We start from the raw sequence: 22,454 nt of genomic DNA, 5'->3' as shown, positions 1-22,454 counted from the left end.
TGACGAGGGGGGCAGGTGGGGCCGTGAAACCAAGCTGGGAAAATCCCACCAGCAGTCAGCCTGGATGGTCTTGGCCCTGTGTTCAGTGGGCATCAACAACTGCCCTGGACATGCTGGGCTGCCCTGCATCTCTGCAGAGGGAGCAGTGGTTTCTGGCACAAGCTCTGAGCAGCCACAGAGGTCTAGGCTCTCCCCTCTCCCCCAACTGTCTACTCCTCTCAAGGGGCAGGGGCGAGGGGTCCTCAGACAGGCACAGACCTGTGCTTGTACCCCGTCCTCCTCACCACCACAGATTCCCGGGGCACAGGGAGATGAAGGCACGACCTGTCACCCTGCCCCCAATCAAGCAATGGCCTCTCAAAATATCTGTCTAGCATTTTACAGTACACGTAGCATGTCCATAGACATTTAGTCCACACAAACACCCTTTCACTGTGTCTTAGAGGTGAGAGAAACTAGAGCTCATGGAGGTTAACTAACAGGTGCAAGACGACACAGCTAGTAAGTGGCAGAGCTGGGGGTCAAACCCAGAACCTCTTAGGAAGTCCCAAAGCTTCTGAAACACATGGTGCAAACAGAGAAACACCAAGGCTTTCTTCCAAATACGCTTCACCCGGGGGAATGTCCCTCCCCAAATGTAAGTGCCAGTGCTTGGCGGCCCAGAGTCCCGTAGGGACCTGATGCTGTCCCCCAGGCCATAAGGGCAGTGGCTAGGTGCTGCAGACTCCGAGCCTTGCTTGGCACGCCTGCTGCTGGCATTGAGGCCCTGGCTGGCCCCTGGGCGGTGGATGCCTCGGTTCCCGAGCCTGACGGTTCCCGCCCACCCCCCTTACCCTCCAGGTCGGTGATCATGGCCTCGTGTTTGTTCTTGAGTTTGGCCAGGCTCTTCGATTTCTCCTCCTCTTCTGTGAGGTTGGTGGTGAACTCAGCTATTCTGTCTTCCAGCAGCTTCTTCTCCTGGGGGGCGAGGGTGGGTCAGAGCTCAGTGTTAGTTGAGCACGGAACACTTGAGCTCTCTTCAAAGCATGACTCGCCCGGAAAATGAGGACTGAATGGAGAGACAGGGCCTTAAATACTTGATTCATTAGGATTTCCAGGATCAAAGGGGTAACTCTGCAAGGTCACTAGCTCCCCTGAAACAGCTGGATAAGCTTCCTTGATCTTCCTTCTTGTACCTGTGTCACCCCTTTGGGCTCAGGTTAGAAAGGCTTCCAGGTGGGAGCTGGTGCCAGTGAGGGAATACAGGCATGACGGCGCCACCTTCTCCATGCCCTGCACTTGTCTTCCAGGTGGCCTCTGAACTCCCTGCTCCTCTCACCCCCAAAGTGCCCCAGGCTACTATCCTCACTTTCTGCGTTGTGTGGCCAGCACTGGAGTCCTAATCTCAGGAAGGTCCCCCCAAGGCCACCATAATAAACAGGCACCGTCACTCAGCCTGAGCGTCTCACTCCCTGCATCACAGAGTCCCCAGGCAAGCGTCCTGCCATGTCAGCCCCCACCCCACCCTCTGGGGATGGAGAATGGCGTTCTGACCGTCCTTCCTTCTCCTCTAACACAACTCCCAGGTATCTGCTCAATGGCAGATGCTGACAGGGACCCAACTAGGTTCTCAGAAGAAAGAGCCGCCACCTCAGAGACAGCTGGAGGGGCACCCACATCTCACTGCCGAGCCACCACGGTGCCCAAACTCCACCAGTGACTGACACGCAAGCCACACAGGTTGTTCTGCTCTACAAAGGCTCGGGTCTCAAAGCTTGTGAAGAGCTTTACTGAGGAGAAATGTCAAACCTTTCCCTTGGGCCCCACTCAGTTGTGAGAAACATCCCTTCAAACACGACCCTGGCGCCCAGAGGCCAGGGGACACCCAGGAAGAATAACCGCTGCCGAGAGAAGCCACAGCACCGCAGTCGGAGAGACAGGACGGTGCGGCCCTGCGCAGAGCCCACTTGCCCTCCGCAGCCCACGCCTCAGCTCTGCCCTCCCTCGGCGGCCGCCCCCAGGGCCTCACCTTGGCCAGTTTGCAGTTCTGGTCTTCCAGGATGATTTGGTCTTCCTCCAGCTTCTTCAGCTTGGCCTCGGTGGTCACCTTCTCCAGCTGTAGCTTCTGGCGGGCGCTCTCCTCCTCCTCCAGCTGCTCCTCCAGTTCCTACCGCGGGGCCAGCGAGGCCGTGAGGGGCACGGGCCCCGCGAGCCCAGAGGCAGGGCTGAGACATGGCCCCACTCCCACTTGGGGATCACATATTTAAAACTGGGGTACAAGACAAGAGCCCCTTCCCTCCAGGGACGCAGGCGGAAAGCAGAGCCGATCACCTTGCTCCTCAGACCAGCCCGAGCAAGGACCGAGGGCGGGAAGTTAAATGGGCTTCGATACTCAGTTACAGTGCTCACAGAGATCTGAGTCATATCAGAGAAAGCCTCTCCAAGGTTGCCCCAAGTGGATAAAGGGGTGAGGAGCTGGCCTGGGACGGCCTCTGAGTTCTGTGCTCTCTCCAGGTCTAGTCACTGCCCCTCACTGCGCCCCAGCCCCTTCGCCCCATTTCTGGGGTCTGGCCCTGCCCCTTCTCCAGAGCGGGGGCAGGCAGGTTACCTGGATGTTCTGCTGCATTTTCTTCTTCTCCGCCTGCAGGTGCTGGCAGCGCTCCTCCTCCTCCTCCACCCTGGCCTCCAGGTCATGGCAAATCTCCTCCAGCTCCTGCTTCTTGGCGGTCAGGCGGGCCCGGAGCTCCTCGGCCTCGGCACACAGCTCTGTTTCCGCCTGGAGCTGCTCCTGCAGCTGCAACTTCTCCGCCATGAGCTGCAAAGAACACGTGGAAAATGCAAGCTCCGTGCGACCTCCTCAAGCCACTCCAGGATAGATGCTCTGTAGCTCAGGCTTCCGGAGGGAGAGGCCTAGGCTGACATGAGCAGTTTCCATTTCGAGAGTGCTCAAGCTCTCAGGCACTTTCTACACATCACGTCCCTCTATCCTCCACCACTACTCCATGTGCTGTACCCAAGATCCCTAGGAAACACGCTGAGAGGTTAAGTGCTGGAGCTGGGCCTGAACCCAACACTCACGAGCTTTCCATCCCATCAGGCGGCCTCATATATCACATAACCCTGAATGGGGTCTACAGAGACATTAACACGTTTTTCCTGCGCTAACAGAAAAACACCTCTTTAAACTCCAAACACGCCTTGCCTACCGACGGCCAGCAGGTGGCAGCACTGGGAGCAGCTGCACTACCTGGAGGAGCCAGCACAGACACCCACCTGGGACTGGAGCGTCTCCATCTCTGTGAGCCTGTTCTCAGCAGCGAGCTGCTTCTCTCGGACCTTCACCAGCTCCTCCTCCTTGGCCATCATCTCTTCCTCCTGCCGGCTCACCTGCAGCAGCGGCTTGACCTAGGAGAGGAGATAGAAGCTGAAGACGCCCGTCCCAGCTAACAGCCACGAGGCCTTCCCTTCACCTGTGCAAATGCAGCTCACAAGAGCGAGGGGCAACTAGGCCCACTGTGCGGAGGAGGTGCCAACGGGTACAAGCTTTCTGGAAATCAATTTGGTGCTGTGTGCCATAAGCCTCTGACCTGCTAATTACATTTCAGGGAAACTATCCCTATGTATGCATGAAGATGGTCATGGCACCATTTTTACAACAGTGAAAAATTAGGAAGGAGATAAAGATTCATCATTGGAAAAGTAGCCAGATAAATTGTGAAATGTCTCCAGGGAACAGAATGCTGACTTTTTTAAAACGATGCTTACGAAGGAATTTTCAATGGAAAATGCAAAATACAAGACTGTTTGTACAAGTCAGAGCTCAGCTATGTAAGAATGTATATGGTTTACATAGTGAAGATTCAAAGGGAGTAAAAGAAAAGACAGTGGGAATAGATAGTGAAACATCTACTCAGGGATGTTGCCTCAGGGTTGAAGGGATTGTGGGTGAATTTTTATTTTCTCCTTGATGGCTTTTTGTGAATCTAACTTTTTGCAATTACCACACATTACTTATTATAAACAAAAGCAGCCTTAACAACTTTAATAATTAGGGGGTTTTTAAAAGGCAAGGGAGGGCCCATCCAGCTGTGTGCAGATTCTGACCAACTGTCCCGTGGCTTCTCGGGAGGGCAGGGCCCCACACCACGTGGGGCTGCAGCGTGCACGGCCTTTCTATCTTGGGAGGTGCTCTGAGCGACTGTGGCCCAACCTGGCAGCAGGCTGTGGCCGTCCACACCGGACAAATGCCTCAGCGCTCACACCTCTAGACCCCGCAGGGCAGGACCATCCTGGGCTCACGCTGCTGGGCACGGGGTGGGCAAAGCCCAAGTGCCAATCCCAAGGGCAGTGAGCCCTGCACAGAGGCCAGAGGCCAGGGTGAGGCCTGCCCGCCCCCTCTGCCACAGGCAAGCTGGCAGAGCCCCCGGCTACAGCAAGGGAGGGCCCTTCCAGGACCCACCTTGGTGAAGAGCCGCCACCACTGCCAGTTCCGCAGCTTGAGGTACGCGGCACAGTTCCTCTGCAGGACCTTCATGGCCGTCAGCTGCTGCTGCCGCTTGGCAAAAGCCCTGCGGGGCGAGGGACACAGTCGACACTCAGGGCAGGGGGACGCGGACCTCCAACTTGACAGTCCTGAGCTCACCCCAGGGCCTTTCTGGGGGCACCTACCCCTGCCTGGGGCACCGCAAGACAGTCTAGGGAAGGAGACTGGCCTTGGGTTGAGTCCTGTGGGTAACCTTGCAGAGGGTGACAAGGGCCTAGGTCACCAGACCACCCTCCTTCACTAAGGGGCGAGTGAGTCCATGGGGTGAAAGCCCCTTGTGAACTAACTATAGAACCGAGTCACACGTGATCGCTGCTCATTAAGTCCACCTGTTGACTTCAGCTTCCCACCCTCATGCCACCCACTTTTGGGGCTTCGTTTGGTGAACAGCAGCTGCTGACGTCCTGCAAAGGTGGGCTGTCAGGTGTCAGCGGGAGGGCTTCTGGATAAAGGAAGGCTCCGTTTGTCCAAACACCAGGAACCCAAGCCGCACTCCCCCAGTGCTCAGCGCTTGCGCTGGAACGCACGTCCCCGAGCACAGACACAGGGGCTCCAGGGACTAAGGAGCAGCTGCCACACGTCCTGCAGCAGGTGAGCCCCTGAGCTGCTCTGGACACAAGGCCTCCTCCACCGGGAGCATGAGGTACTCGGGACAGCCAGGCTCCGGCTGTCATCCCCACACAAGGGACACAATGAGGAATACGGGTGAGCAGAAGCTTTCCGGGCAGGCAAATAGGGTGACTGAGTCACCCCTTCCTACTCAGTCACCCCCTTCCTACCCTGTCACTTTAAACTTCAGGCAGAAATGCAGGAAGCAGAGGGGCAGGGAGAGCCACGTGGGCCTCCCTGGGGCAGACAACTGACCAGCATTAGGGCCCCAGGCCACAGCTTCCTAAGCGCCCTTCTGCACCAGGGGAGCTCAGAAGGGCCTGAGTGTGGGGCACCGGCGGGGGCGGGTGTCTCCCAGAACTCACTTCCTGGCCAGGTAGCCCCGGCAGCAGGCCTGGAAGCCAATGATGACGTCGGTAATCTTCAGGTCCCGCTCCTCCTCCAGGTGAGCCAGCACGCCAGCCCTGAAGAAGACCTTGCTCTGGCCGATGCGGTACAGGTTGCTGTCAAGCTCCAAGGCTTTGATCTAGACGGGGGAGAGCAGGCTGTTTACCACGCACCATCGCGGAGCCACACCCAGAACCTGCCTCGCCGGGGGAGGGGCCTCGGGACAGTGTTCCGTCCTGAAGAGTCGGCGGACCAGCTACCGCTTCTCTGCCGGGCAGCCTTCACCCGGTGCCAGAGAGAGTGGGGCTCAGGGGGACAGTGGGAAGAGTGACAGGTGGGTGCCAGCACGGGGCAGGATGACAAGTCAGACTTGCAGAGAAACACAGAACCTTGGCGTTAAAGGGACTTTAAAGGTCTTCTCCTTCTGTCTCCCACCTCTGCACACTGGAATCACGTTCTAAATGCCCAGTCGGGCCACCCTCCAACCAGAGGTCGCTGAGCATCATCATCGTCGTCACTAAGATTAGCACACGCTCCAGATCAGGCCAGGCCCAGAATCAAATACGAATAAGGTGACCCTGGGCCTTAACCCCTATGGGCCCACGTTTCCTCAGCTGTAAAATGGGAATAATCCTCTCTTTAACTAAAAAAAAAAAAAAGTTAAACAAAGCAAATAATAGGCCTCCTTCATAGCAGAGCTGCAGGAATTGAACAAGAGAACGCATGGAAAGTGCTCAGTGCAGGGTCAAGCAGGTGATGAGCACTGAGTACATTTGAGCTGTCATTATTACTGAGCAGCATCTGTACTCCCTTGTAAAGCCCAAGGGCAAGGGTATATACGTCTATGCGTCTGTCTGTCTGGGAGAGAAGGGATTTAGAATAAGCTCCAAAGGCAGAGGCTTGAATAGGTAAGTGGGACCTGGGGGACCCTCGGTGCCCACAAATGGCCCTGGCAGTCCTGGAAGCGGCCCAAGGCGAAGTGAAGACCAGGGGAGGAGGAGCCAACAAGAGCATCTCCCTCCCTGCTCCTCATCCCCCTCCCTGCAGAGCAGAGCAGGGAGGGAAGGGGAACCACCTGTGTCTGGAGGAAAGACACCCCTCACCTGGCCAGCAACCAGCCTGGAGAAAGGGTGGCCCACACAGCACTCGGAGGCACACCTCCATCCTTCACGCCTCCTTTCTCACCAGCTGATAAGCACCAGAGAGCAGGGAGCTGCGTCCAGCCTCAACCTCCCTATCACTTAATGCAGTGCTCTGCATATAGTCAGTGTTGAATTTTTTTCTTCCCTTTTCTCTTTCCTCCCGCCAGCCCTCCACCCCCCAGCCCATCCTCTCTCGGGACTCTTTGGAAAGAATGCAAAGAAAACCAAAGGCAGTGGCTGCTCATCCTGGACCCATCAGAAACAAGAGGACACCTGCAGAGCAGAAAAATGACCAGGGTGGGGTACAGCCCCAGCCTGGCCACTGAGCCACCGCCGGGCCTTCTCATTCAAGCAGAGTTCAGAGGGCCCCCTGCACATCAAGCACTGCTCTAGGGGTGGGGGAAGAAGGGAAAGGTCCAGAAGCATGGACTCTGGTGGCTTTGGGCCAGCTGCAGTGCTCTGGGCCTGCTGCCCTGCCGACCACACTGGGTGAGAAGGTCAGAGGAGACGTGAGCAAGAAAGCACAAGAATGTGCCCCAAAAGGAAGGGACTGTCTCACAACAGAGCCCCGCCACACGGCAGCTCTAGTCTCCTCACTGCCCAGGTCCCACACGCCGTCCCTGACCATCCGAGGGCCGAGAGGGCTGCCACTCAGGGTACCTGGCAGAATGAGAACTGGAGCACTGGAAGCACAACAGAGCACAGGCGTCAACCGACCCTAAGGGCACCGTCCAGTCACACAGGCACTGACGAGGGGGGTGGCCACCAGCCAGAGGTCCACGCAACCAGAGGGAGGCGGAGACGGCAGCTCAACTCACCATGAGCACACACGCCTGCTTCCCATCCATGAAGCCCTTAGGAATGGAGTTTGGTGTCAGGATCTCATACCTGAGGAAGAAAAAAGAAGCCAGGTCGGTTTACCCCTCGCTTCAATTCTGTGTGGTCTAGAACATACTGAGAGAGGAAGAGCATCCCGAGAGCATCGCCTAGAACAAACAGAGAGTTGAGGATCATCCCGACAGCGCAGCAGATGTAGAATCCTTTCCACGAAGTCTCCTAAGAAAGGGAGACATTCAGCAAATCCCACCCTGCTCTTTTCTTAGGCTGCAGGACACAGAAAGGCTTGGTGTCTTCCGGAAAGCAAATGGAAACTCACACTGGACTGTTTCAATCACTCAAGGGGGGGCTTTAGGTTGAGCTTCCTAATTGCTAAATGCCCAGTATCTGCGTCTGTAACCCCGGACGGCCATGTTCATCTCTTCCCTGAGGTGCTGCAGGGAACTGCTGATAAATGGATGGTCTAAGAAATACAGGGCTGCTTCGTGACAGCAATTAGCACTAAACATAGTCATTAGGCAAACAGGACAGCGGCACTAATGACCCTCTCTGCACACACAGCAAGAAGCCGCAGCGTTCTGTGGCTTCCGTTTCCATAAAGTTCCTTTAACACCCAAGTCTCCGGCTGATCCCTTTTTAATTTCTTTCCATAGCTCCTCTGACTGCAGCAAACAGCGCCAGGTCCCCACAGTCACCAGGAGTGAGAGCCAACAAGATAACATTCCAGTCATAAAATGGGGACATCCTTTCTCACTTAGAGGGAGGCACAGAGAAGGACCGTGTAAGGAGCTGGCCAGACCTCAGCTCCACATGGACGAGGAAACAGCCTCCTCGCCGAAGGTCCCTGCTGGGGAGCAGCCCGTCCCTGGGCCGGGAGACAGGCTGTCGGCCCTGGCTCACCTCTGCCGGAATTCCTGGAAGACCACTCGGTTGGGGAAGCCTTGGCGGCAGATCCGGATGCCCTCAAGAACCCCGTTGCAGCGCAGCTGGTCCAACACCAGGTGGGGGTCCAGTTTGCCAGCCTAGAGAAGAAAGCACACACGTGTGGCCTTGCTTCCATGCCTAGGTACTGATGGAGAAAGGTCGGGTGGGCCCCTCTGGACTCAACAGGGCAAAAGCCCCCAGGAGTCGCTGCAGCCCACGGGTTTTGACAGCTGAGTTACATGATCCAGGTCCAGGAGATACAACGTAACCAAGTAGACAAGCAGGCTAAAAACTAGCCTATCTCCTGTAAGTGCCTTGAGCCTGTACAGGGACTTCACTGAGGGCTCTGAGTGTGCTGTGGGGGAGGAATGGTTTCTGCTCAGGGAGACGGACAAGGCCTGAACACCCTGCACATGTGCCCTGCCCACACCACGCCGCCGAGCGGCCGCACCTTCTTCTCATGGTTGGGGATGATGCAGCGGACGAAGTTGGGGTTGGTGTTCCTCAGTGTGGCCATCAGCTTGGCCAGCTGCTCCTTGTAGAGCTGCCCCACGGTGCGGAACATGCCCTTCCGTGTCTTAAAGGCCCCAGGCATCGCCGTCTCTGACATGCCGGCCACCTGGTCCAGGCCGATGATACGGTCCACTGCAGAGATCACGCAAAAGCAGGTGAATACCCAGCGGTCCCAGCGGGGGCAGAGGGGCAGGAAAGAGACAGACATCTGGACAGAAAAAGAGGTGAGACTACGGAATAGCGGGACCCTTTCTGCTTGGAGTCTACATACAGGGCTAAGATCATTTCCAAATGCTGAGCACACTTCACCCTGCGAGTGGGAAGCAGGAGGGTGGAAAGACTGCAGAGGCACTAAGACTTGTCTCTGCTGGGGAACAGTCCTTTGGCTAATTCATATCTACGTCACCTTTCTTCAGCCCACTCTGGAAGCTCCTATTCCCAAAGAGACACAATAAAGCTGATAATGTATTTCGGAATAGTGAGCCTAGCTATTCCACTAGCCTGGCTCTGAGAAGGTGTTAAAACTTGACTTACAGAATCCCACAGTCCTATGGTCCCAGTTGAAAAAATTTAAAAAATCAGTGTCCTGAATTCACATTCACATTTGAAGCCTTCCACGGCTGGTCGCAAAAGTTCAGAATTCTGTGACAAAGCCTGTCTCCTACTCTTTTGTGGCCAGATCTCTACTATTTATTTGAAGACAGCAAAAAGGACAGCTGCTCAAGACAGCTGAATTCACCTTTACCTAAGAGCATGGGGTTAGGAGTCAGAAGGTGGGAGCTCTACAGCTACTCAGCCATCGCCTACAGGAGTCCGGATGATTCCCTCTCTACCTGGAATCCTCCTGTGCAGAACTCTCTAAACCAGGGACCGAGGCAGCACCTGGTGGTGTCAGAAGTATAGAGTCCCAGCGATTCACAATGACAGTGACTGTTCCGAGTCTGAGGACCCCTCCACGCTCCTGCGTCTTGCTTTGTCTCCTCGCTCATGCGTCTTTACCATCTAAACCAACCCTCCCAGGAAGCAGCCCTGCCACTGGCTCAGGCCCAGGGCAGTGAGATGAACTGCTTCCTCCAAGGCGAGAACAAAACAACAAACAAACCCAACCAAAGTGGCCAGCAATTTGAGGTCAGTTTTAAGCGAGAGCCAATGTTAAATTTGAAGCCTTCCACGGCTGGTGGCAAAAGTTCAGAATTCTGTGACAAAGCCTGTCTCCTACTCTTTTGTGGCCAGATCTCTACTATTTATTTGAAGACAGCAAAAAGGACAGCTGCTCAAGACAGAAGCTGGCAGTGAGGATGGACCTGATGACCAGTCAATTAAAGTGAGAGGCGTTTCTGACCTTACGCAGCCACCGCAGGGCCCATCTTACTGGCCACCAAGGGTTTCCCGGGAGTAGGGGGCTTGTGAAGGCCACTTAGGTTGCCCAGAGGAAGGTGAAACGTGCCCCGTGATAACTGGTCATTTCAGTGAGCATGTCCTGCCCACTGGAGGCCCAGCCCAGAGGGAGCAGGCGTTTGTTGAGTGACTGTTGAATGAATGCACAAACGCCATTTTAGCTTTTAGGTGCATATAGACACGGCAGCGTGCACACACCTAAACCGCATGCTGAGACACCGGCAGCCATTCAAGCACTAAGATGCCACCTGTACGAGGTGGAGCTCTGAAGATGATAATGGAGTTTTAAACAATTCTTTTCCTTTTAAGATTTATAACGTGAAGTCCCCAAATATCCAAACAAAGCCTCTCGTTTGCCCGTTTTCCTACCGGAGGCCTGCGATGGGCACAGGGGAGGGAGCCTGCCCACAAGTCCAGGGGCAGACAGGGAAGGACACAGTCAGGCAGGAAGAGCCAACAGGCAAGAAAAACTCAGCAGAAGCATGTGCCAACAGCCCTGGATGCACCACACATGAGGACGGCACTCGGGCAGCCAGTCACCTGGTTCTAGATGGAGAATAGGAAAGCGTTGATAGAAATAGGCTCTCTGAGTGCTCTGCATCTCTGCAACAGAGAGGTTAAAGCAAAACCAAGGCAGAGGAAAGGAGAAACGACAGAAACAGGGAGAAAGAACAATCCAGAGCCACCAGCCTACCGCAGAGAGGACGGAAGTACAGTAAGGTGCAGGGACAGGAAACCCGGTGGCAAGGCTTTGGGTGCCTTGTAATTCCCACACATGGGAAGCGCTGGGGCTGTCTGCAGCCAGCAAAGCCCGGAGAAGCACTCTGCCCCGCGAGCATCCACAGGGACGCTCAAGGGCGGCCTCACCCTTGCGTTTGGGGGAGACCTCTCTCATGGGAGCTATCGTGGATGGAAACCCCCCCGCCTGTGTCACGTGGGGACGTGCCTTTATTCTGCGGCTTGGCCACTGCAAAGGTGGGAAGAGGCCTGGCCACAGCCACTTGTGGGCAGGGGGCGGAGGGCAAAGGGCGTACCATCCTTCCACAGCTCTGAGACGAACTTGTCGGAGGACTGGTGCAGAAGCGTGGCAATGTTGTCATTCAGGGGATCCATGTTCTTCATCAGCCACTCGTCGGCTTTGTAGTCCACCTGCAGGAAGCAGACAGTCCCGAGTCACAGGCTGCTCTGGGGACACAAGCTCTCACAACCTCTCTGAGGACAAGCTGACTGCACGTGTGGAAAAGTTAAAAATCATGAACACCCCTTGACCCGGTGTTTCCAGCCCTAAGAAGGAAATGATGAATGACAAGGACAACGGGGCATCAACAAGATGTTCTCTGCGGTGTTACTCTACTAGGAGAGCAAAAAATTAAAAACTACGCAAATACTCAGCAACAGGGGACAGGCTAAGAAAATTATGTTGCGGCTATACAAGAGAATATTTTATTTTTAATTTTTTTTTTAGGTAATATGAACATACAGAAAAAATCCTAGAAAGACATGAAAATGTTATAATGTTTCTTTTTAGTAACAGAACAAGTAATTTTTGCTTTGTTTTTTTAGGAGGTCTAAGTTTCCACTGAACATGTATTATTCTTACCTCTTTTGAAACATGTTCTTACTAACACGAGTAATAGACTATATTTCCATTGTAAAGATCCCAGAACAATATAAACAGAGCAGCAGGCTACCTGGGCCTCCCTCTTCCTAACCCACACCACTGCCCAGAGGTGACCGCTGATCACAGGCCAGTGGTCCTCACGTGCACGGCTATCAATGATGAGGTGTGTGATGTTGGCTTCTGCTTCCCTAGGAGCAGAGTTACCTCCTGGGAGATGACAAAGCCCCAGAGACAGTGTCTTGCCCATGTGTCCACCTGGGCACAGCCAGTGTGCTCGTCCTGTTAGTGGCTGCAGCACAGCCCAGGTGCAGATGTCCACAGCCAGTCTCATCAGTCAGGCCCCTCGAAGGGCCCAGTTTTTTGCATTATACACAATACTGCAGTAAAAGCCCTCCTGTGTGCGTTTCTGTGCACGTGCATTTCTAACAAAAGTGGACGTGGAGATACAGGCTCAGGCGGCATTACCTTAGGTAACGACAGAAACTGTTGGTTTTTTTGTTTTACAAACGAGTATTTTAAAGTCAAGAGTTGCTCAGCAGCCTCAGGAACCAGAAGAGCTAGTAGGAGAGGCCAGGCAGTGGGGCCACGTGAGGAGCGGCGGGCGAGGACCACGTGTGGCTCGGGAGCAGCGCTGTGAAACCTCGTGGCTCTCCTCGGGGACGGTTACTGACAAGGAGCCTGGGCCCAGCCCATCTAATCATGTTTGAGTTGCAATTAATTGTTAACTTCATGCAAGGAACACTTCTTGCTGAGAAGAACCAGCTTTAGTCTAAGCACGGACCTCTATGGACTCCGGACACCCCTGTTTGGTTAGGTTTAAGCCCCAGTAACAAGCAAACTGAAAGACGTACGTCTGCCAGCGAGGTGTGAGGGCAGTTCCAACTCTACTGGCCAGTAGCCTCGGCAATTTCAAAGCCATCACCCACAGCAGTGGCTTTCAACCAGGGTGATTGTGCCCCCCCAACAGGAGACGTTTGGAGACGTCTGGATGTCTGGAGACATTTCTGGTCGTCACAACTAGGGAGGGTGCTACTGACTTCTGGTGGGCAGAAGCAAGGGATGCTGCTAAACATCCTACAACGAACATGACAGTCCCGGACAATAAAGGCTGATGGGGCCCACGACATCAGAGCGCGGAAGCTGAGAAGCCCTGCCCTAGAGCACTGACCTGTGTGAGCGCTGGGCTTCACAAGCTCATTTCAAACACATAACCCTGTACGGTGGTGGTCACCTCCATTTTCCAGATGAGGCAATCAAGACCCAGAGAGGTTAAGTAACTGGCCCAAAGTCATAGAGTGGCAGAGCTCTAATTCAAACTCCAGAGCCTGTGCCTTTAGCACAAATCTCACTTCCACACCTGGAAAATGCACCTAATAATAATACACAACAACGTTATATCAGCCTGAGGACCTTACAGGATTGCTGCAAGCTTCTACTGAAATGTAACACGTGACAGTGTTTTGCAAGGTGGGAGAGTGGGGTGAATGCTGATTACTGCCACCAGGCATCTTATCCGATAAGTCACTAGATGAGAATATTGTGCCCCTGCCCCCTGTCACGGTCCTGGAATTGTCTCCACCTCTCCCAGGAAGGTCCGGCCGGCACCTTCCTGCGTGTGTCTCTCCTCACCTTGCCAGCATAGTGGATGATGCAGAAGTCAGCTTTGTCCTTCAGCTGCTTGGGCTTCTGGAACTTGGGGTGGGTGCCCTGCTCCTGCATCACCTTCTCCACGAAGCTCTTGTCGGTGGCTTTGGGGAACCAGCACTCCTCGTCCAGCAGGGCCAAGATGCCAGGCGGGCCTGCCTGGAGGAGGCAGAGCACCGCATGGGTGAGCACAACGTGGGAATCCACCCCACCCCCACTCTCGCAAGAAGCCAAAGCCTGGTTTTCAGAACCCCAGAATCTCACCAGAACATGGCAGGACTTCCCCCATAGGGGAAAGAAAGGGAGCATTACTGAAAGTGCTCAATTTAAGAGTTCTAGACTAAAAAGAAGCTTCTGGGGTCTAGGCTATGGTCCACACCTTAACCCGAGGATCCATCACAGGGGTTCTCCAACATGAGTACACTGGAAATCACCTGATGGGCTCGATGGACCACGTAGACCCCCTGACCCGCCTGCCACAAGGCTGCCCTCAACAGGTTCCCCACAGGCTCTGTGTCTGCACAGCTATGTGGTGAGACATGACACTTAGGACAAGCCCCTCGAGGAAGAGAAAGCGCCCCAGAGCCCCAAGAGCCTTCGTACGTTGAGTTTATAAGATAAGAAAGCAGACTCAGGCACGGTGGAGACTGGATAGCAGGACTTGAAGCCAGTTCTTGTGCATTGGAAAACTCAACTCAAAAATAAACTGTTTTGGGCCGGCCCCGTGGCTTAGCGGTTAAATGCGCGCGCTCTGCTACTGGCGGCCCAGGTTCGGATCCCGGGTGCCCACCGACGCACCGCTTCTCCAGCCATGCTGAGGCCACGTCCCACATACAGCAACTACAAGGACGTGCAACTATGACATACAACTATCTACTGGGGCTTTGGGGAGAAAGGGAGAAAAAAGGGAGGAGGACTGGCAATAGATGTTAGCTCCGGGCCAGTCTTCCTCAGCAAAAAGAGGAGGATTGGCATGGATGTCAGCTCAGGGCTGATCTTCCTCACAAAAATAAATAAATAAATAAATAAACTGTTTCACATTAGGATTACGGACAGCTTCAACCCCCACCCCCTTGAGCAATACTCTCAAAATGCACAAGTTTCTTCCTAGGCCTTCTGATAAACTAACGCTTCAGTGTGACTCTGGTGGACATATTCTCAGAAAGCTCAGGATTCTGGAGGACCCACGTTCAGTGCATTTCACTCTAATCAAAAGATAACCCAGAAATGGAGACAGCTCAGGCTCCATTAAAGAGCACCCCCTAAACCTAAAGCACTAACAGGCGACCCAAACCATACGCAGCAAGAGCTTTCAGCGTGAACTCATGGCAAAGGGGGAGGGTTTTCTATCTACCGCCGCCCGCCAGCAGCAAACTCTGTGGAACAGAAGCTCCAGTGCTGTGCTAGTCCTAAGAGAGGGCAGACATGCACCAGGGACAGCAGGTAACACCAGGGTCTGCACCACTCTGTGCTACAGAGGAAGTGTCTGCGGAGAGGATCTGACTACACAAAAGCAGGCTTGTTTCTTTAAGCCAAAGAAGGGCTTGTTGAGTCCACCCCTCTTGGAGATGCTGGATGGTCTTCCAAGACTAAAGACGATGCTTGGGCACCAGCCATATCCTCACCTGCTCGGCAGCTGGGCGAGGCGCCCAGGCACTAGATCTAAGCCCCCGGGCTTCTTCCTCCAGGTGGCACCGACAGGGAACGGAACCAAACACCCCCACAACCAACATGGCACATGAGGTGAGGGCTGGATCCCCGGAGAAGACGAGCGAGAAGTCAGGTCTGAGGTAGAGCAGGGGTGGCTTACCGGCTTCTCGATGAGGTCGATGCAGGGCTGCAGGTCAAGGCCGAAGTCGATGAAGTTCCACTCGATGCCCTCGCGCTGGTACTCCTCCTGCTCCAGGATGAACATGGTGTGGTTGAAGAGCTGCTGCAGCTTCTCGTTGGTGTAGTTGATGCAGAGCTGCTCGAAGGAGTTCAGCTGCGGGGAGGGAAGAAACGTCAGCGAGGTGCCCGCCCTCCCGAGACGAGGCCTGCGGGCCCCTCGGGAAGGAACAGGACAGGGATTTAGGAAGGACCTCCCTGGGCACCTCGATGCTGCCCCCTGGGGAGGCCGCACAGTTAGGGGCCTTCCCTCATCATACACAGCAGCAGGGGGGTCTCACTTTTGGGGGTCCATGGACCTCTCCAAGTCTGATAAAGCCCCTCTCAGAATAACGTTTTAAAATGCATAAAATAGACAGATTACAAAGGAAAGAAGTTATGTTGAAATATAATTATCAGGGCCGGCTCCGTGGCTTAGCGGTTAAGTGCGTGTGCTCCGCTACTGGCGGCCCGGGTTCAGATCCCGCGCGCCCACCGAGGCACCGCTTCTCCGGCCATGCTGAGGCCGCGTCCCACATACAGCAACTAGAAGGACGTGCAACTATGACGTACAACTATCTACTGGGGCTTTGGCGGGGGGGGGGGAGGGAGGGGGTGCGAAAAAGGAGGAGGATTGGCAATAGATGTTAGCTGAGAGCCGGTCTTCCTCAGCAAAAAGAGGAGGATTAGCATGGATGTTAGCTCAGGGCTGATCTTCCTCACAAAAAAATAAATAAATAAATAAATAAATAAAAATATAATCATCAAAATATTATAACATTGTAATACATTGTGCTTCTTTATTAACAAGCACGAGGGGGCCAGCCCTGTGGCTTGGCGGTTGGGTGCACGCACTCCGCTGCTGGCGGCCCGGGTTTGGATCCCAGGCATGCACCGACGCACCGCTTCTCCGGCCATGATGAGGCCATGTCCCACATACAGCAACTGGAAGGATGTGCAACTATGACGTACAACTATCTACTGGGGCTTTGGGGGAAAAAAAAAAAGAGTAGAATAAAATTATCAAAAAAAAAACAAAAAAAAACAAGCACGAGCCGTGGGCTTAATAACTTCCAAAATTTTGAAGCAAAGATGAGTATAAATGATATTTACAACATCCCTGCACCAACTGCTGTGATACGAAAACATCTGATTTCTATCAGTGACGTCACAAGCACTGCTAGTGTAGTGTGGCTTCTGCAGTTTGCTCAACTCACAGTTGAAAAAACTGCATCATTTCAATGAGAGGTTAGTGAAAAATAAAGAGGTAATTTTTTCCCCCACCCAAGTTCGTGGTTCCTCTGAAATGTGCCATGGACCCCAGGTTAAGAACCTCTGATCTACTGTAATTATCAGTTTTTCCTGCCAGACCTCAAAGTCTTTACGGGCAGGGACAATGTCTTGTCCCAACGCTCAGTGAATATTTGCTGAAAGAATAAATCAACAGAAAGTACCAGCCGGTGAAGCCTCCCAGAACACCATGTAAAAGGTCCCATTCTCTCCAGCATCCCTGGCTGGGAAGAGGCATGCTTGTTTAAGCTTAAAATACACCGTCGCCATGCAAGGAAGGAGATGGCCAACTCGGATTGCTGTGGGACCCCGGGAAAGAGGGTGACTAGCCCAAGAAGAGGGCTGCCAAGAGGCTAAGGAGGCGGCCAAGGAGGGCATGAGGGAGAAGCTCACATCGAAGATCTCGAAGCCGGCGATGTCCAGGATCCCGATGAAGGAGGCTCCCTGCCTCTTGGTCTTGTCCAGAGCCTTGTTGATGCGTAGCACCAGCCAGCGGAACATGCGCTCGTAGGTGGCCTTGGCCAAGGCCTCAATGGCAAAGTCAGCCTTGGGGGGGACATCCAGGGGATGGAGTGTCAGATACAAAGAGGCTTTAAATCTTGTGCCCTTTGCCCCAGTCATTCCCCCTGCGGAGCCCTCCCCCAGAGAAACAGCCCTAAAGATGAGAAAAAAGCTTGCGCACAAATACATTCACTGCAACGTTATTTATAACAACAAGCTGAAACAACCTACATATCCAACAGCATAGTAAACTTAGAAAGACATTTGCCAAGACCTTTTTAAACTAAATGGGGACACACAGAAGTATCTAGAGAAGAAATGACAAGATGTCTGAGATTTGCTTCAAATAATGCAGTCAGGGCTGGGGGAAGATGAGATTAACCATGAGCCAAGAAAGGCCATGTGCTAGTAACTCCTGAAGCTGCCTGTGTGACGGGCACACAGGGCTCATTCCACTAGTCTCTTAACTTTATTTTGCCAATGTTTGAAAAGTTCCATAATAAGAAGCCAGGGTGACAACCAAGTTCAAAAGAAAAAGCCTTGCAGGAAATAAAGAGCTGCCCAATAATCATCACTGGGTAGGACTGTGGCAATCTTTTTCCTTCCCTAGACTTTTCTGTATTTTCTGAATCTTAAGTGTTCCTGTAGTATTTTCATAATGAAAAAATAACGGTTCTTTAATTATCAGGGAAAAGAACAGCTGGCAATAACTATGCACACTGTCTTTGGAAAACAAAGTTCTTGGCTTTGGTGGGATATTCTGCACAGAATCACCCATGGGCTGTCAGCCACTAGTGTGAGGCACTGTAGACAGTACCCTCTGGAAAAAGGACTAATCAATGCGAACTTCAAAGTATTTTTGAGAGACGGTAGCAGCACCTTAAAAATGCCCATCATCATGACAGAAACGAGAAACCGCTAACGGGGGGGGAACTGGTCCCGGCCAGGAGGGACCTCAGCTCCTGGGGGAGGCGGGCACATTCGCCCAGCACAGCTGAGGAAAAGACTCCTGCTCGTCTCTCATCAAGGCAGCAAGACAGCAGGTGGTGGAGAGACAGCCGCTTGGCACGGGCTTCAAGGATGGCAGATGCCACTACCACCCTGGTACCAGAATGAGCCGTGCTATAGAAACACTGAGTTCTCGCTCCGCTTTACCCCAGAACAGAACACGCCTATGTCCTTGCCAATCAATCAGTCTAAATATCGACTCAGTGCAGCCTACAGAGGCCCTCCCTACAGACGGCCCTCCCTAGGCGAGTGGCCTCGGGCAGGCTACCGAACTTCTCTGGGGCCAGTTTCCTCGTGCTCTCGATGGGGGTAAGCACCACCCTGCTCTCCAAGTTGCTATAACGACTGAACCCACTGAGGGTGCCTAACACAGCCGATGGCCCAGAGCAGGCCTCAAAGTGACCCTCGGCAAGGAGGCAGCCCAACTCCCCAGCCACGGGGCATACCTGTTCCTTAGTCTGCGCCTTCTGGACGTAATCCCGTCCCACCTTGATGCGTGGGGTGAGGATTCCTCTGGTGAAATCGGTCACGTTGATCCCCAAGAGGTGGGACACTTTTTGGGCAGCTAACATTTTTCAGAGAAGGAGGGGAGGGGTAAAAAGTTTTAATTAAACCCAAGAGAACAAGTCCCTCTGCTCAACCTGGGAGCGGAGGAAGAAAGTTGTGGTAACTGAGCAATCATTACCAGGACAACGGACTCTGGGCCCTTCTTCAGCAGGGCAGAAAATACCCAGCTCTCTCCTTAGATCCAACGGCCATGTGCAGGCCAGTGGGCGTGGCAGCCTTCACCTCCTCCGGCCACAAGTGGCAGGAAGGCACAAGTCCTAACTAGGGGCCCAGTATCGGTTCCTCTGCACACCCTTGGCCACATCCTGAGTGTGAAAACGGGTCCAGGCCACAAAAAGGACTGAGAACAGACAGCCCCATCCCAGTGCTAGGGGACAGAACAGCACAGATCCCACAAGAATGAATATCTTTTATAATCCACACATCCATGAGTTAAATTTTTTCAAAAGCCCCTAAGAAGGGCACATTAAGGCTAACTTAAAAGAGGTCATTTGCAGTGACCCAAGGGAATAGCAGTGGCCAAGGCAGATGCAGTGACGTCAGTGTGTCACGGTCCTAATGCATTCATGGGCAAGGCATGCATGGAGCTGGAGCGACAGCAGAAACCATTGTTTTACTAACTGAGACAACTGGTTTGGTCTCAGGAACAAATAAGGGAAACCCTGGTCCACATGATCATGTGGTTTTCTAACTCATTGTAAGGCTTACTCTGTAAAGAAGCAGTAGGATGTTCATGTATATTTTACAAAATAATATAGAGCAACAGCCCGCCACGAACACACATAAAATGAAAAAGAGAGGAATGTCTGGAATTTCTACAAGACTCTCTCTCCTGAGCCAATCCAAGCCCAGGCACCTGCCCCGTATTTCGAGGGAGAGGACCACGGGTGTTACCTGTGTTGTCGGGCATGGAGGCCTGGTCGGTGTTGCGCTCCTTCTTGAAGACGATGTTGCCGAGCTGAAGAACCCCCGAGATGACCCGCAGCAGGCCTTCGGGATGCGATCAAAGGCAGCTCAGGACCAGGCAGGGGTTGGAATAAGTCCCTGAGTGGGGGCAGTCACTCCCCCAAAGGCCAAGCGGGGGCACTGGGGTACCAGGCCACGTCTAATCCATGTGGTGGGCCCAGACACCCTGGAGGGCTCACTGCCTCCCTGCCAGTATGGCTCTATCCCCAGGTCCTCTGGCTGACTGCAGCTTGGGCAGCCCTATGCTTAGATATGAGCTCTGTTAACACTCTCAACGCTTCTAAATCTGGACCAAGGACACATCTCTAGGCTAGGGACCCACTGTCTGTTTTTATCAAGTTTTATTGGAACACAGCCATGTTCGTTCATTTACATATTGTCTGTGGCTGAGCAAAGGAGACTCCAAGCCTAACGTACTCTCCTCATTCTCCAATCATTCTAATAAAGCCTCAAAGCCCTCTTCATCCTTCCTCTAGGGAAACGAGAAGACACAGGCATGTTCCACTCTGCTACTCATTCTGGGCTTCACCAATGCAAAGAACACAGCTCCAGCCCCTTACACACTCAGCCGAGACAAAGTGGAATGTTCCCCTTTCAGCAAATGGCAAGGACTGTAGCAGTGGACCTGGACCCTGGGCAGTTAGGCACCTGTCCTTTGTTTCCCTCTGCGTAAATGCCTGTGCTACCACCGTGAACAAATAACCCTGAACTCAAATCTCAGTTACCATTTCCCACACACTTAGGACTCCCTAAGAGTCAGAGCCAACAGCAAGCTCTCCCCAGGCCCATCAGCTGCCCCAATGCCCCAAGGGCGTGGTGGCCAGTCTCCCGCCTCCCCTCCCTCACCCACAGGAGGGCCAGCCCTGTACCCATTTGCTCCTCTTCTGGGATGCCCATAATCCTCATGGCCTCCATGGTCTCCTGGAACATGTCCTTGTCCTGCTGCCCAGGGATGGTGACGTGCCCATTGGACAGGAAGCGGTATTTGTTGTACGGCTCCAACAGGAGATCAGCTGTAAGGGGTGGAGGGCAGAGGCAGCTCAGTGAGGTGTTGAAAGCGGAGGCTCCCGTCCACACTGTGGCCTCAAAGGTTTGGGAGACTGGGAAGCCCCTCAAAGCCCTGAGATACCCCGGAAACTGCGGAGTAGCCAGGGATGCTGACTCTCCTCAGCATGTGAGACTGACACGCACAGAGCCCATGAGAGCCTCAGGGCCCCAACACCCACAGCTAGACATGCAACCCGCCCTGGCCCTTCCCTGGCGTGGTCAGAAACAGAAGGCCAAGTCCTCAGGATGGCCGGACAACAGAACTCATTCTCACTTCTCCTTCCCAACCCAAGGCCAGAGTTTTCATTTCCCAACTGGAGCGTGTGGCCCGAGGGCACAGGAGCCCCGGTGGTGGGCAGCCCCCGCATCAGGCTGGGGGCCCATCACTCACTCTTCAGGTGCTCCCCAGCCCCGGACAGGAGATAGTAGAAGATGTGGAAGGTGCGCTCCTCCTTGGCCTGGCGGATGGCACGGGATTTCTCCAGAAGATCTTTGCAAACATTGAGGAACTGTGCAAGCTGGACGGGGGCAGCCCTCCACTCTCCCCATCCCCATCAAAAGGAACTGAACTCCCCCAGGCAGAAAGAACAGCACAAAATGGCAAAATAAAACAAAAGCAAACTCCCTTGGCTCTGTCCTTCATAGGGTATAGCTCATCCAAGCAGCAGCTCCCACACTTGGGGGCCTCGTCTATTTAAGGGGCCCCCTTCTCATGAGAATGGAGACGAGAACACTCTCTCCAGCATAAGCTATAACACGGGTGTGGGGAGAAATGGAGTAGCAGCCACCCCAATTCCAGCCCTCTGGGAATCACACTGGATGGTCTTCAGTAGTTCTATCCCATTCCAAGCAGAACCGTATCCTGCCAGTAAAGGAAAACCTAGCTCTGAGTTGGGTTTTCCATGAGCTTATCCTGGTACTCTTCCCGGTGCCACAGATGAGGTGCCCTAACAGGCCCATAAACGGGAAACTACAGGAATCAGGAAGCAGCTTCTTCTCCAACAAGGTCACTTCCCTCCCCTCCAGATCCAGACTCTTGGTACAATTAACCACAAGGATACAAGTCTCAATATTGGCCCCAACGATGTAGCCATTGACATCAAAGTTGATGCGAATGAATTTGCCCTAGGGAAAGACAACGAAGAGATCAGAGGCCCCATCCTCCAGCCCCCACCTCCAGCTGGTACAGCCTGGGGGGTAGAAAACCACCAGACTGTGCCCCTGTCGGTAGCCAGGGCCCCGCACCCTGCATGGCATGGGCACTCAGGACTCAGAAGTGCCACACCACTAAAAGCCTGGAGCCAGGACCAGCTCCAGTGGCACCCAAGCGCCTCCACAGAAGGAAAGGAGGGAAGCAGTGATCTGGAAGTGCTCCTCACTGCTTGATCTGGCCCTGCGTTCTAACAACAGGACCATCAGGGCGACCCTGAGGTAACTCCCCATTCCCTCGCTGGCCACCTAGGTTGAGGAAGCTACTTATGCAGGTGTGCAGAGACTGGAGTACAACCAGCCGACTCCACACAACAGCCCGGGAAGCACCAAGCCTGAAGCTCCCTCACTTCTGCAGCGCGAACACCCAGGTGGAAGGCGATATGTGCCAGAGCTGCGGGTA

General features: G+C 53.8%; 1 protein-coding gene across 1 annotated transcript in view; it reads right to left on the bottom strand.

Annotated features, from left to right (window-relative positions):
- Positions 1-22,454, bottom strand: part of MYH9 (myosin heavy chain 9) — a 92,677-nt gene that overhangs the window by 15,450 nt on the left and 54,773 nt on the right. Inside the window, exons 7-24 of the mRNA XM_004418094.3 lie at positions 21,904-21,967; positions 21,234-21,332; positions 20,665-20,808; positions 19,724-19,819; positions 18,709-18,827; positions 17,147-17,299; positions 15,408-15,581; positions 13,583-13,756; positions 11,367-11,481; positions 8,873-9,066; positions 8,398-8,519; positions 7,479-7,548; positions 5,497-5,657; positions 4,439-4,547; positions 3,253-3,384; positions 2,588-2,794; positions 2,009-2,146; positions 834-957 (exon numbers count right to left, since the gene is read on the bottom strand). Coding sequence (XP_004418151.1) covers positions 834-957; positions 2,009-2,146; positions 2,588-2,794; positions 3,253-3,384; positions 4,439-4,547; positions 5,497-5,657; positions 7,479-7,548; positions 8,398-8,519; positions 8,873-9,066; positions 11,367-11,481; positions 13,583-13,756; positions 15,408-15,581; positions 17,147-17,299; positions 18,709-18,827; positions 19,724-19,819; positions 20,665-20,808; positions 21,234-21,332; positions 21,904-21,967 — 2,395 coding nt within the window. The remainder of the gene's footprint in view (positions 1-833; positions 958-2,008; positions 2,147-2,587; positions 2,795-3,252; positions 3,385-4,438; positions 4,548-5,496; positions 5,658-7,478; positions 7,549-8,397; positions 8,520-8,872; positions 9,067-11,366; positions 11,482-13,582; positions 13,757-15,407; positions 15,582-17,146; positions 17,300-18,708; positions 18,828-19,723; positions 19,820-20,664; positions 20,809-21,233; positions 21,333-21,903; positions 21,968-22,454) is intronic.

This window comes from Ceratotherium simum, chromosome 25 (assembly GCF_057802395.1).
Source record: "Ceratotherium simum simum isolate JZ-2026a chromosome 25, ASM5780239v1, whole genome shotgun sequence".
NCBI classification, from domain to species: domain Eukaryota; kingdom Metazoa; phylum Chordata; class Mammalia; order Perissodactyla; family Rhinocerotidae; genus Ceratotherium; species Ceratotherium simum.
The sequence above is the reverse complement of the archived record's forward strand: the minus strand, read 5'-3'. Positions and strand labels throughout refer to the sequence as shown.